The sequence below is a fragment of the Mus musculus genome, chromosome 2, assembly GCF_000001635.26.
Source record: "Mus musculus strain C57BL/6J chromosome 2, GRCm38.p6 C57BL/6J".
Classification (NCBI taxonomy): domain Eukaryota; kingdom Metazoa; phylum Chordata; class Mammalia; order Rodentia; family Muridae; genus Mus; species Mus musculus.
This window is the reverse complement of record NC_000068.7, coordinates 26,492,997-26,507,946: the sequence shown is the minus strand read 5'-3', so window position 1 is coordinate 26,507,946 and position 14,950 is coordinate 26,492,997. Positions and strand designations below refer to the sequence as shown.

General features: G+C 54.1%; 1 protein-coding gene and 1 long non-coding RNA gene across 2 annotated transcripts in view; one reads left to right on the top strand and one right to left on the bottom strand.

Annotated features, from left to right (window-relative positions):
• Positions 1–2,599: 2,599 nt before the first annotated feature.
• On the bottom strand, positions 2,600–4,020 carry Gm35978 (predicted gene, 35978). Its single transcript, NR_132655.1, has 2 exons — positions 3,118–4,020; positions 2,600–2,783 (listed from the first exon to the last, which is right to left on the bottom strand). It is a non-coding gene; the product is annotated as a predicted gene, 35978 (long non-coding RNA).
• A 104-nt stretch (positions 4,021–4,124) lies between these two features.
• Notch1 (notch 1) overlaps positions 4,125–14,950 on the top strand; it is a 45,921-nt gene continuing 35,095 nt past the window's right edge. Inside the window, exons 1-2 of the mRNA NM_008714.3 lie at positions 4,125–4,449; positions 5,988–6,066. Coding sequence (NP_032740.3) covers positions 4,389–4,449; positions 5,988–6,066 — 140 coding nt within the window. The 5' untranslated portion in view covers positions 4,125–4,388. The remainder of the gene's footprint in view (positions 4,450–5,987; positions 6,067–14,950) is intronic.

Genomic DNA, 14,950 nt, shown 5'->3' with positions numbered 1-14,950 from the left:
ATCCCGGGAGAACTAAAGTGAACTTTTTTTTTTTTTTTTAAAGTTTTGAAAAGGCTATTTCCTAGCTATTTTTATCACCAAAAAGGAAAAGAGGAACGAAGAGGAAAGGAAGGAGAGGAAGAGAAAGGGAAGAAATAAAGGGGAGCGAGTGAATGAGGCGGGAGCCTTGGCTTTTGCAGTGACTCAGCCTTTAGGCTGGTGAAGGCTGAGCTGGTACTGAGCCGGAGGGGCGGAGCTTCACAGTTTCGTCCCCTGAGGCCTTTTCTTTTTGGAGAAAGTTCTGAGCTGGAGCAGGCAGGGGGCCAGGCAGGGTGGAGGCTCCCCGCCTCCTAGCTCTGTAGGGGTCCTTGGGCCCCAGGATCCTGGGACTCTGAGGGTGTGTGGGCAGATCCTGGCCAGGCTCCACAACCCTGACACAGGATAAGCAGGATAGCATAGTGACAACTTCCTGTGGGTCCAACCCCTGCCTGGAGGTACAGTTTCTGGGTTCAGCCTCAGTTCTACTGGGGTTCCTCCTCTATTAAACCCCCCTGATTTGAACAGGGCTGTTCAACTTCTCAGTGTGTGCTAGTTCACAAGATGCCCAGTCAGGCACTCATGGCCTTCCTTCCTTTTTTCCCTGGGTCTCTTGGGAAGCAACAGAAGTGACAAGTGACTCCTCAAGAGACCCACCCTAGGCTGTGTGAGCAGTTGAGGGGACCCTAGGGCCTGGATAAACTTCAGTAAGGCACTGCTCAGAACATCCCCCGGGGTCACCTGCTAGCTTTCCAGAGCCCACAGTCTGTTCTTTGAGCAGTTTGGGGACTCCTGGGGACAGGCAAATAGATGGCCTCCATCAGAGGGTAGGGTACAGGTCATTGGGCCTAAGGCCATCTGTGGGATGACAATAACAAACCTGCCCAGTAGGCCAGGCCTACAGCCTAAGTGCACATCATGTGGGCCTTGGCAGCTCACCTGCTTGGGAGCTCGGTGCCTGTCTGGGGGACTTGCCCAGGCAGCACACGCTTGGGCCTCCCCACAGTAGGAGAACAGCAGGGCCTGCTTCTAGGAGGTTTTGCTCCTTCTTAGGTTTCCTGGGCACTGGGAAGCCCTAGGCAGGCTCTCAGCCATACACAGGGCCCTTGACCTTGTAGATGGCTCAGGGAGATTCTGCCCCTTGCTTAAGGGCTAGTCAATACCCCTGTGAACCTTGCCTGCTGGCCCAGGTATATTGCCTTCGGTTTCCCTAAGTTATGTGTCAATCAGCAAGCCTTTCTGGGTATTTGGTACTGAGACCCAGCAGGGCCAGGACCTTCCACAGAGACCCAAGCAGACAAGGTATCACCAAGGCTTAGCTGACAAGGGTTTTTGGGAAGAAAGCCCAGAACTGAGAGGGCATCTTGCAAGACAGGGGTCCTGGAATGTGCTTTCACACTGGCACAGCTGGGGTAACCAACACCAGTCACAAGGGAGCCAGCCCTGGCCTGCCTGTCTGGAACAACAGTTCAGGCCATTGAAAGCACATATGGAGATATAGTCAAACCTCTGAAAAATGTTCAAAGCAGTACTTAAAGTAGAAAGAGTAGACTGGAAGCTACTGACTTAGTAGGGGGAAAACTGAGGCCTAGAGCCTTGAAGGGCCCAAAGTAAGCTAGTCAGTTAGTAGCTATGATTCAGAGTCCAGGGATCCAGCTCAGGGGTCCACCAGAAGACAGACACGCTGTGGTGGACACAGTGGTCAGAAGGAAGCACCCTTTAGGTTGGACACTTCTTGGATCGCTAAGTCCAAGCGTTGTAAGCAGTGGGATTCCGAGGGTGGTGATCTGGAATGTTCCTGTAGCTGCCTGTTCTGACAGCACCCCACTCAGGACAGAACACTCACACCCTGGACCACTTCATGCTTGCACCCCTTCCCTGTGTTGTCCTCTTTGTCACTCCACCCAAGCATACCATGTGCCCTGAACTGGCTTGACTGACAGTTACTCTCCTAGGGACATCTCTGAGCCTCTCCTGAGAACTGGGTAGTCTCATTCTACCTGCACCCTAACTTCTGGGTCCCACAAGGCACAAGGTGAGATCCTGCAGGAGGGAGAGGCACCTGTAGCCCAGGCTCCGGAGGCCTAACCCCCCTGGTACTCCTGGGACTCTATGCTGCCCATCATACCTGCATACAGACCTGCTCCCTCCAGGACAACCAGGCCATGCTGGTCTGCATTCATGATGCGATGCAGATGCAGGTGGTTACAATGTTACAGGTCTATCAGCAACAGAACATCTGAGGCTGAGTGAGTATTTAGCAGGAAGAGTGACAGCTTTGGTTTTGGTGTGTGTGTGTGTGTGTGTGTGTGTGTGTTGTGTGTGTGTGTGGTGTTGTTGTTGCTGTTGTTTCTGTTGGTTGGCTGGTTGTTTTTACCCTCCAAGCCCTTTTCCTGGTAGACACAGGACTAGAAGGACCAATATCTCCTGTCTACTGTGTGAAACAGCTTCACACCCACTTGCCAAGAACTTGAGCCCTGCCCCCCACCCAGGCCATTTTTCTGGCTCAGCTGTCCCAGGGTTCCACAGCTAAGTTCTCCTGCCTGTGTGGTTGGCCTCTACTTATAAAAAGAGCCAACAAGTGTTTGTGTTCAGCTGGTCTGCTGTGCAGCCATACTCATTGCTAGACAAAGACAGTGGAAGAGATACAGACACCCATGGACAGACGGGATGGCAGGTAGGCAGATGTCGCCAGGTCAGCGCAGGTCTCCAGACTCCAGAAGGATAAGGCCTTCTTTGTATCCAAGTCAGGCTGCCTGCTGACAAAGCTGGAATATAGTCGACACATAAGCAGTTAGAGGCCTTCAGGACCCATCTCAGAAGAGGCACTTGCAGTCAGGCGTTCCTTCTATGGAACTGCTCTCTGGAGCTGCAGATCTCTTATATAAATATTTCTGTAGCATTGGGCGCTTTTTCTCTCGGGTACTGACCCCATGCTGCTAACCCCCAGGCTTGAGGCCAGTTTCTGAGAGGAGCAGGAGATGGGGGCTGGACAGCTGTTGGCACTGGCCCTTTAGTGCCTTTCAGGAACAGGTGTGTCAAGGGAGATGGGAGGGTCCTAGGACAATATAATCTGGGGCCCTTATTCCTTGTTGAACTCACCACCGTGTTTTAGGATGGGGAGGTGTTGTTCGTTCCAGATTCCATTGAACTTTAACTGCAAAGGGATAAGGAAGGCATCTTGGACGCCCAGTGCTAAGCAGCTTAGCACAGGATGTCCAAACATCAAGGTGGAGATAAAGCATGAGAGGCTGTGTTGACGCTAGCAGTCATTGTACTGGAACTCTGCACTTTCCCAGGCCACCTAAGTCGGACACAGCCAGGGACCAGTGAGAAGGGTGACCGTGGAACGTCTAGACTCGGGTTCCTGCTGGGAATCGAGAGCGCAATCTGTCCAGCAAGGCACTAGTCCTTGGGGAGTTCCCTTAGGGAGCCCCGAACTCCCTTCTACAGAGGCTGCGGGCGCGACGCCATCATCGTTTAAGGTCAAGCGTTCCGGAAGTCATGGCTAAGAGTGCCTGGCCTCAATCCTCCTGATGCCTATAGCCGAGACCAAACAGCTCCCAGGAGTGGAGCCCTAGGGACAGGACACGCGCAACGCTGCCAGGGCGCCACATTTAAACTCCTGCCCCAGGATTCCCCCCAAACTTGACTTCAGCTGCTCCTGCCCACGGTCCTAGACCTAACTCCAGGATGGAGCTGGTTCCCCGTGCAGCTTTCCTTTCCCACAAGACCCGTACCTCCTCTACTATTGAAATGCAAATTCTGGCCAAATGTCGCAGAGGGCGGCTACACACAAAGCCTGATCCTTCCGCAGCGCCAGCTCAAACTTTTGGTCTCTGTAAACTTTCGAACAAGAAGTAGTTCCTAGATGCCCATTCCATACACCCCTCCATTCCTCCTTGTCTTGCGAACCATAAGATCCTTAGATCCTGGCTCGGGACGCGCTCCCTAGCCCGGACAGGCGCAGAACCCACCAAAGCGCTGGGAGGGACAGGGTCCACAAGGGGGTAAGGGTTCGCAGGAACCAGGGGCGGAGCCCGCTGGGATGGGGCGGGGCAGGGGCGGGCCCCCATAGGGGCGGAGCGCCCGCCCGCTCAGAGCCTCACTAGTGCCTCTGCCGCGGGAGGGAGCGCAGGGGCGTGGGGCGCAGGGCGCGGGCGCTGGGCGCGGGTGCGAGCGCAGTGAAGGAACGAGCCCGGGTGCCTTGTAGGGCCCAGCGCCGCTGAGAGCCCAGCGCCGCCCACCCGCCAGGAAAGAGGGCATCAGAGGGTGGACGCCTGCGGGACCGCCGGTGGTGTGCGTCAACGTCCGATCCCCGCCGGCCACCCCAAGAGGCCGCCGCCCGGGCTGCGGGCAGCTGGCGAGCAGGCATGCCACGGCTCCTGACGCCCTTGCTCTGCCTAACGCTGCTGCCCGCGCTCGCCGCAAGAGGTAGGCTCCCGCGAGCCCGCAACTTCGGGCGCCTTTCAGAAACTTCTGTTGCGCCCTGCGCACGCTTTGGGTAGATAGGAGTAAGGGACCAGCTGCCAGAGTTGAGAGCCAGAGCGGGTGGACGGGACCGTGGGACCTGGTGTCCTGGCGTGTGAGGAGGACCCTTCTCTTTCCAGGGGTACCCACTTTTCTCATAGCGCCCAAAGACGCTGGAAGTGTGGTATGGGGCCCCGGAGGCCCAACCCTGGCTCGCACTTGGGTAGACGCTCCTGGGGCTCGCCGCGGGGGCGGACATGCTGCTTGCGCCTCTACTTTTCGATTTGAATCGAATCGGTTTTGGTTTCCTGTTGCTTCTTGGGACCATTTATTTTCATTCTTCTTTGCCTCCGGCCCGTGCTAGGGCGGATGTTGGGGTGCAGTGTGAGGTCAGGGGCGCTATACTCTCGTTGCTTACTTAGAGCGGGGCAGAGACGATGTGCCCTGGACTCCTAGTATGGGGTTTTGGGATCGCTGTCCCCTAGCCGGAATCAAACTTTCGAAGAGGGGCGATGTGCAGGCGGCTTGCTGCCTAGGGTGGGCGTGGGACTGACTCATTTCGGAAGTTTGAAAATCCTGTGCTGATTGGAACGGGAGCCGGAGAGGGGAGCCCTTATTTCCCTTCCGGCTTCACAGAACGGGGTACTCCTGTTGTAGTAACCAACTGCACTCTTCTCCCAGTAATCGAAGGAGAGAACTGCCTGCCCTTTCCTTAAAAGTGGGGTTTTATGTGACGCTCGAGCTCAGCCCTACATCGAGGCTTAATTTTTAGAGCTCTTTAAGATGGCGTGGGAGGGGCTTGATTAATAATAGCCCCTTCCCGAGAACGGGGTGGAATTCCTTCTAAGTGGGGTTTCTAAGACCCCCTCCCTGGGTGCGGCGGGGGCTGCCCCTGGAGATGCCTGCGAACAGGTATTGGGTGTCGGAGTAGGCGGGGCAGGTCTCCGGGTGCGGCCCCGCTGCCCCAGGAGGCGGCCCTGGCGCGACAATGGGCCGCTCTGATTCCCGGGCCGGCGCTTTGTTGGAGGGCGGGGTGGCGGGCTCCGCAGCTGTCGCTTTTTCCCACGATCCGGGGAGCTGAGTGTGGCCACCCCCTCCCTCCTGCGGTCCCCTCGTATCTTGTGTTTGAACTGAGGCAAGGGTGGAGGCTTGTCGGGGGGCTTTGCTGGGCACCTTAATCCCCTCCCACTTTGGCTGTGTGGTTAGAAGTTTGGGAGAATTTGCTAAGTCTTTCTGTTGCCGTCCACTTCGCCTCACTATGAGTGGGGCGGTACACCTGCCACCTAGCCAGCCTATCCTTTCCCCACTAGTTTTTGACTACAATACTGTGAGCAGAACATTGATTCGTAAGCCGCCCCCCCCACCGCGTCCCGCACCCCCTCAGGACTGCCAATAACTCTAGTGCATAGGCACCATGGCTTTAATCTCCGTCCACCATCAGGACTATAAGGAGTTAGGTGCCCAGAACCAAGCCTGACCTCTCTCTTCTGACCTTCCCCCAGGCTTGAGATGCTCCCAGCCAAGTGGGACCTGCCTGAATGGAGGGAGGTGCGAAGTGGCCAACGGCACTGAAGCCTGTGTGTGAGTACCGCCCCTGAGGGGACCTGTTGCTTTTGTCAGAGCAGAGCCCCTGCCTTCTGGGGACAGAACACTGGGCTATTGTCTTCGGAAGACAGCCCCGAGGCTGAGTGCAGTCACGTGCTGACTTTTATTGGACAAAGTCTGGCAATTACTTAATCACCAGCAATTATGCCGCGTGTGGAGCTACTCTGGCCCCTGGAGGTTGGCACACTCCTTCGTGGGCCCTCAGGCTCCTGGGAATTCTTGGTGCCCTAGTTCTTATTTAAAATGCTTGAGAAACAGTTGTTTTGGATGATGAGCATTCGTTCTGGGACACTTACCGAGAGAGTCTGAGACCCCCACCCCCTGTCACCTGGGATCCCTCTTCCTGAGCAGGAGTGCACTAGGAAGGAAATTGACCCGTGTTGTTGGTTTGTGTTCTGGTTTTGTTGGTGGTGCTTTTTGTTTTTTTTTGTTTGTTTGTTTTTTTGTATCAGGATCTCACTATGTAGCTCTGGCTGTCCTCAAACTCACTATATAGACCTTGAACTCAGGAATCTGCCTGCCTCTGCCCAGTGAAAAGTGCCTATTTTAAGACAAGACCCACCTCTGGACTCTGTGCCACGGGCCCTTGTCCTCAGGTCACCAACTGTGAAATGGGTATGACTTGGGGATGGGAAGGTCTGCTCCATGTTGGGAACTCCTTTTGGGAAGGATCCCGGCCAGGTTGCTCTCAAGGACTAGGCAGCTGGGGGAAGTCTCTGCTTGGCGCTAGGGCTAGCGCCCTTCAACTTGAGTTCCTCCCTGATGAGACTAGCAAGGTGCTGGAGGCTAAGGCCTCCCCTGGAGGCTGGAGACAGAGAAGGCTCCAGCCTACATGGCACGCCCTCATTCCAACTGCTGAATGGCTCATCCCCTTGACAACGGGTGCTGCTGCCTCCAGTACCCAGCCTGTGGGCTGCAGCCCCACCTCCCTGGCTGGCCCGCCCTGTACTGAAGCCAATTAAGCAGGTCTGTGAGCAGTTTATTGGACAAAGCCGATTGTGCCTCTGTCAGACACTAATGAATGCACACTACTTTTTTTTTTTTTTTGCTTTTTTTGGGGGGGGCCTTTTCTCCCCCTTGCAGAAGCCTCACGGACGCTTGATGCCCTAAATCTTATTTCCTTCCATTCAGAGGCCGACAGCTGGGATTCAGTAGAAGGGCAGCAGCTATTGTTGGGAGGCGATTAATGCTGTGTGATTAATTATGCGTGGCTTCCCAGAATGTACAACCCCCTTCCTCGCCTCTGTGCTCCTTGGTCTGCCTGCCTCACTGGCAGGGCGGGCTGAAAGGTTTCTTCTGCTCAGCACTTGGAGGGGTCCTGCCAGACTGGGGCAATTGAGGGTAGTTTCTTCTTAGCCCCGCCAGGAAAGGGGCACAGCCTGGTCTGCTGCCTGCCAGTCACTTGGTAGAGTTGTGCATGGGGTACAGTCTGTTTGCTGTAGTCCCACTAATAGCTTGTATCTTAGTATCTGTATGGACACCTTTCAAGCCAAAGGCCCAATGGTGCTGTGCTTTCTTCCCCACCTCCCAAACTTGGGGAAGCTGCTTGCAAATCCCTTGCATTACAAGCCAGGCCACTGAAAGGCTCTTGGTGCCAGGCCTTCTGTCTTGCACTAGATCCTAAGGCCCTTCCTCCTTGGCAGAAAACTTGCTTCAGTTTGGCTCAGAGTTCCACTGAGTTCTATCCACAGAGGCCCCATTGTGCTCACTCCGTAAGTCCAGTGAGATGAAAGAGATATGCTCACTTCTGGTCAGCAGAGCTGGAGGCCAAGGCTACAGCCAGGCCTGGCTGGTGATAGGCACAGGTCTGGGCGCACTGTGCAGTTTGGGGGGCTTTATAGCCAATCCATAGAGGGGTCCAGTGTCACTGTGTAGGCTTGGGTGATTGAGGGTCCCATCCATTCCATGGTGTTGTCTACTTCTTCACATGGCCTCAGGAGGCCTATCCAAGAGTTTGCCAGAGCATACACAGAGGGATCCACCACTCCTGACTGGGGAAAGGCAGTTCGCTTTTTCCTCAAAGGAACCTAAAGGAGAAATTGAGGGTAGTCTACAAGCTTGGAGCCTGTAGACCTCTGTCACACCTAGCCATGATCCTGATTGTTTACGGCTTCTTGTGCTGCCTACTCTGAGAAGGGCCTGAGAACTATGGAGTCATAGGACAGTGAATTAGTGCTTGGTAAAGCATCTCTTCTACCCAAACGGAGAACCTACCCCGAAAGCTGCGGGGCAGGGAGTTTCAGGGCTCAGGATTGCAAAGTAATCCTCTTGGTACCAAGTGCCTTCTCTTCAGTACTAGTACCATTGAGGTTTAGCTAGCCAGTGATCATATAGGAAAGGCCTGGCTTGTCCTGTAGACAGAGAAGAGTCTTTGCAGCTGCTATGCTTTGTGGGATATCAGAGGCCCTTTGGAGGAAGATTTGGGACCCACCATGCCTTCCTTCCTTGTGGGCCCAATTTGTGCTGAGAGGGAAGGACGACAAAAGGCTGTCATTTGAAAAGCCAGAAGGACCTCTACACTTGGGTAAACATGAATTCACTGATCCAAAGGGCTTATAAGGAGCTGCAGGCCCTGAACTGAGGGAGCTCAGGGAGACTAAGGCCACCTTCACTGGGAGCCAAGCCAGATGTGAGGAGGACATGCATTTTAAATGCATTTAGGAATCAGATGAACTATGCCCAGAGAAATTCAGGGCAGTGGGTGATAATCTTGGGATACCCTGTGTTTGAGAGGTCCCACCTTAGCTTCACCATCTTTATTAAGTCAGGGCAGAATCAGGATTGATATCTTGGTGGTACACAGGATTGAGTAAGAGCTGAAAGAGTACACACTGAAGAACACCCGTGTCTTTTTCACTCTCTGCTGGTGAGCTCGTGGGGCTGGTTTTAAGAGCTTCATCCTCCCATATTAAGTTGGGTGATGAATGGATTTGCCATCCCAACAGTGCTCTCTGGTGGGTCTGTTTGGGTTTCCGTTAGGGACGAGCTGGCTGGAGCTGAGGATCTTAGCCTGGGACGTGGCTGCCGTTGTCAGCTCTTTCAGTTTCCTTTTTTGAAATTTCTGTGTCTGTGCACTCAGAGCAGGCATATGTATGGAAGTCCGAGGACAACTTCTGTGAGTCGGTTCTCTCCTAGTGAGAGGTCTGGGGATCCAAATCAGGTCGTCAGGCTTGTGTAGTTCACGTCTTTCCTCTCTGAGCCATCTCACTGGTCCCTCGGACACTTTAAAGCAACTGCTGTGCTCTGCGTTCCACTCCAGGTATAGCCCAGAACTGGACTGTACTCAGGAGTGAGCGTCATCCAGCATGTATGTGACATCTACATACATGGTAGACCTGCCCCACCATGGCCTGACAGGGCTCTCAGCAGATCAGCCAGGATCAGGCACAGGGAGAGAATTCAGCCGTGCTTGGCCGCGGAATGTTTCAGCTGATGCCCTTTCTTCCTTCCCTCCAGAGTATGTGTTATAGCCACATCCCTGACCCATCACTTCCTGCCCTCGTGGTGAGGCCGGAAGTGATTGGTGGACTGAGGAGGGACCCAACAGAATGTTCTATGTCTTCCATCTCCTGGCCCTGCTACTGTTCCATTGAGTCACATGCCATCGTGGGTTGGTCCCATCCAACCCAGTAGGAGAGCCAAGACTGTCCCAGGCTTGCCTGTCTGTGCAGTGCCGTGTCTGGCCTTCAAGGACATGAGGTTAGAAAAACAGGTTAAAAAAAAAAAACCCAGCCTCACAACTTGACGTGTCACGGAATCTGTGGGGAGATGGCCAGGTACCAGAACACCTGAGCAGAGGCAGAGTGTTCCATGAAGGAGAGTGTCTCTGTGGGCAGCCCTGCCTCTGGCCAGCAGCCAACAGTTTTTCCATTGAAGGAATAATAATAATGCTAAAGGAGAGAGACCGAGCACAAGCTGTGACCTCAGCAGGAAGAGGGTGGGGTAGAGCAGACAGGAGAACCGTGTTTCAAGGAGCTGAGAAGGATGCAGATAACCAGAGTGGCTACTGGGATCCCCAGAAGCTGGGTGGTAGAAGAGGGGTCACCACAAGGTTTCATGCCCAGGGTCAAAGATGGAAGCTCCACTGGGGAAGATGGTTTCGGCACTTACTCCTGGTCCCTGTGGTGGGGTACTAGACATCATGGTGGGACAGGGCCCAGAGGGCAGCAGGCTGGGCTGAGGGGTTGGGCTCTCTTGTGTGGGGAGGGTATTTCATGTGTCATCTCTAAATAGTGAGAGGATGTGGCTTTGTTGTCAAGTGGCATCCACGTTTGCTTTCCTGAAAAACATGAAAGCAGCAGCTCTCGCAGGGCTTTGATCAGCTCTGCAAACTTGGTGGCAGAGGGCTGGGTTTTCCCAGAGGGCCTGGCCCACCCTGCTTGTTTCATCTCCAGTTTATAGGTGGGAAAAACTGAGGCTAAGGGTGAAGAGGCTGGAGGGTGGGGGACCTAAGGGCCGCTTGCATCAGCTTTCACCTTCATGTGCAGGCGTATCCAGAACTTTCCAGACCTTTCCCAGAGGCTGAGAGGGAATCACCAGCTTTAACGAGCGGCTAGCTTCAGGGCATCGTTGTGACTAGGTCAGGACGTGTCTGATTCCCCCTTGTTTCCCAGGCAGGGCACACCCTGGCACCTGCTGGCTGGAGACATGGACCAGCTGGTTGTGATGAGCAGTACTCCAGTCTCAGTTTACCCTTTGAGCATGAGAGAGCACCGGAACCTCCTCTCTACTATATCTAGCCTGGGCTGAGGGATAACCTACAGGTGTTAAGAGTGGCTGCTTTTGGAGGTAGCAGCTCCTAGGACTATCTATGTGGTAGGGCCAGTTCTTCGAGCTGGGGCATATTTTGGCCTCAGGCTGGGGACACCTCACCTACTGGAGAGGGGAGTGATTGGCAGGGTGGGAGGGCAGTGGATGTCTTTTCTGTGGCCTTACCCCATGCTATCTAGCTGTACCAGAGACCAGGAGTCTGAGGACTGATTTGGGAGATGGGGCTTTTGGGTGGTAGATTACACACTTTGTAAACTATGCCATTTGAGCCATGGAAAGTGCACAATGCAGTGTACTTAATAGAGGCATGGATTGCACAACCTGCCCACCTATCCAGTTCCAGACTCCTTAATCAGCCCAAAGGCAGCTGCTTATCACCCCCTCCCCTCCCTGGCAGCCACTGAGCTGCTCTCTGTCCCTGAGCCTTTGCTGTTCCATTTCCTGTGAATGGAGTTACCCAGTCTGTGGCCATTGAGTGCTGCTTTCTGAGCACGGATGATGTCAGGGTCTCGCAGTGCCACTGTGGGTGCCAGCTCTGCACTCCTGTTAGGATCATTTCCAACTTGTGGCGCCTTCAGGATGAGCCCTGTTCTGAGTCCTGACAACAGCACCAAGTGGCCAGAATGTACATCTCTGGTCTCGTGCTGCCCCCTGAGAATGCTCCTTAATTGGGACCTGATGTGCTCTCCTGTTGGTCACTGATAATGTGCCCAAGGCCTTTACAGTGCTCAGTGCCCATGGCAGACTCATAGCCAGCTATCCTTGTCTTGCCTTCCAACGGCCATCTTGCCTCTTGGCCTTTTACAACCTGAAGGAAGAGCTAGTGGAGTCTTTGTGCCCGGTACAGGACAATGGAAGCAGAGGATTTTTGCTGAGAGCTTCGTATGCTTTGAAGCCTAGGATCTAGGGCAGGCAAGGCAGCCAACCCACCTAGGCACCCAGCTATGAGGAGATGGGAAACTAGGGAAGATGGGAGTCAGCCTTAGTCTCCACAGAGTGAAGCTTGAGGAACCGTGTGTCTGAGTGCCCTGGGCCTTCCACAGCTTGGCATGAGGCCCACTACAGGGTGGCATCTACAGCAGCCTGGATGAGGACAGGCAGGGAGCCTTAGCCAGCAGGAGCAATGGATAGGGGCAGTAGGGAGGGAAGCTTTGGCCCTGTCTTCCATAGGCTTGTGCTGTGATTTTCCCGCCACAGACTAGGAGATTTGAACAGGTGTGCCAGTCTATGAATAGCCACAGGCTGTTCTTTGGGAGGGGCACCAAGCTCTGGGAGATGAGAGAACCCAGCCCTTACCTTAGAGGTATAGAGTATCCTTCAGTTGCCTCTGATGCTCAGAGGGATGTACTGTCTCTTGCAGAACTGTCTCCCTAGCCAGCACAGGTGTCCCTAGCGGAAGAGGTAGGGATGGCTGGATGGACTTGGTCTGAAGGGGCTGCTTTCTCAGTGTTCCTGAGATCTACAAGATTCTAGGGCTAGCCCCTTTTCCAGGGACCTCACCTCTAGCCCAGGCCTTTTATTTCCTTGATTATTGCTCTCTTTTTCGTTTTGTGAGGATCGATGTTGTCTGCATGTGTGTGTCTGTGTGAGGGTGTTGGGTTTTCTGGAGCTGGAGTTACAGACAGTGGTGAACCGCCATGTGGGTGCTGGGAATTGAACCTGGGTCCTCTGGAAGAGCTCTTAACCACTGAGTCATCTTTCCAGTCCGTAGACTGTGCACTACCCTGGACTGAAGTGCTCTGGGTAGAAGGCCTCCCAACTTTACCCTGTGCTCCTGTCATTTACACTCCAGAGTGAATTAGCCAGACTAATTCTCCTCCTCCTGCCCGCCCCTCCCCCTTTAGTTTCTTTGATTGGTACTCACCTGGTGAGTTATGTCCAATGCTGAGGCACGGGGAGGAATGACTGTCTCCAGTTATGGAATACGGCCAAATGCTGGTTCCAGCCTTGCTCTAACAGGCAGATAAGAGGAGTTGTCATTGGGCTTGTGTTGGTTTATCCTATCACCTGGCTTGGTGTCCCTATGCAACTGACATGCTTGGAGACCTACCATTCTGAACTAGGTAAACGAGCCCCCTGTCATCTGTTGATGCTGCTAATTTGCTGAACAAATTCTCCCACAGGTAGTGCCAGAGGCCAGCCTGACCCAAGCTCCAGCACAGGCCTGGGGAGGCAGGTCCTGCCACATGGACTGTCAGTCTTGTGTGAGCAATTTGCTCTGTGCCGTCAGTTGAGGATTTTGAAAAGTGGCTATGTCTACCCACTTCTTGAGAGTTCTTAGACCTGAGCTGGAGGACAAAGGACTGTCCTTCTCTTAAGATGATACCCAGGCACCGAGGCCATAGCTTGGCTCTGGGTCACCCTGTTGCCTTAACACCACATGTGGGTCACCCCGTATGAATCACAGCCCAGCCACAGCCACAGGGAGGCCGGGGAGCCGCAGGCTGCATGGAAGCCACTGACTTTCCTAGAGAAACATCTGTGTTTAATCAAGTTCAGGAAGAAAGCTGGGCGGCAGCCTGCTCCCTGAAGCAGGTTTTCCCACGGCCTAGAAGTGTGTGTGTGTGTGTGTGTGTGTGTGTGTGTGTGTGTGTGTGTGTGTACATGCATGGAAGGTGCGTGGGAAGGGGAGGAAGCAAGGTTGACAGTGGCTTTCCTCCACATGCTCCACCTTCATCTTTTGTGGTAGAGTCTCTCACTGACCCTCAAGCTGCCAATTCAGCTAGCCAGCCAGCCATTGGGCTTCAGAGATCCTTCTCCTGTCTTCTCTTCTGGAAGGCTGGGCTACATGCCAACATGTCAGAGTTTTACCTGGGTTCCTTCCAGAGGTTTGAACTCAGGTCCTTGTACTTACACAGCAGCTACTTTGCCTATTGAGTCAATATTTTGTGTGTGTTTGTGTAGGTGTGTTCATGTCTGTATACTTGTATACTGGGGTGTGTGTGGAGGCCAAAGGTCAACACTGGGTGTCTTCTTTTGCACCCCATCTTATATTTTATAACAGGGTGGCTCACAGAACCTGGCACTCACTGCTTCAGCTAGAGTGGCTGGCTAGCGAGTTCCAAGGGTCCTCCTATGTCCACCTCCGGCACTACGATGACAAATGTGTGTGCTGCCATTCCTGGCTCACGTGGGTGCTGAGGACTGACTCTAGGTCCTCTAGCTTGCTCAGCAGTCATTTTACCAGCGGAGCCAGTGTGCCAGTGTCCTTACTTTAAAAGTAGATTTGCAGATGGAGTTCTTGGTGCACAGCATCCCCTACTGTAGACCAGATCCCAGAGAGACCCGGGGAGGAAGCAGCTCACACTGGGATCTGACTTGCTCTCTCCAGGCTCCCAGGGCTATTGCTCTGCATGGGGAGGAATGTGGGTGGTAAAGGCTGGAAAGATTGCTCAGGTCTGAGTGGCAGCAGCTCCGCCTCCCACCATTTCCTCTCTGTTTCAGTTCTGAGTGAGCGGAAACAGCACAGTTACTGGAAATGAGAGGTTGGGGGGTTGGGGGGAATGGGGCTTCCAGTGTATGTGCCTGGTGGCTGGCGTAGGGGCAGATGCTGCCTTTGTGCCTGGCCCTCTGGTTCTTCTCGGCTCTGCTTGCTCATGGCTTCTAGAGGTTGATCCTTCGAGGTGGGGCTTTCCTTCCTTCCTTCCTCCTCTGAGGGTCAGACGAGGATGACCTCAGCTCTGTCTCAGGGCCCGATAGTGGAAACCAGGTGGGGCACTGATTTGTGGAACAGTGTTGTGACAGGTCAGGCCGTGACTGCATCCTAACTTCATGGCTCAGAGTCTGGCCTACTGGTCTGGTGAGATGGACTGGAACAGGTGTGGGGGCAGGTGGGTAGCCCCAGGTTTCTAAGAAGCCACAGTGAAGGCAGGATCCCCCTTCCTCACAGTATACTCATGCCTGGCCTCTGAGCCAGGCTTGTTTCCCCTCTAACCCCCTGTTCCAGTAGGCTGTGCCTAGTCAAAGCTCAGATAAAGGATACTTCCTTCCTCCAGAGCTGGGGCTGCAACTAGTCTCACACTTCCTCTTCCTACGACAGGACCCATATCCTTGGGGTGAATGGAGGATCCCATGGGGCCACTGTAGCTAA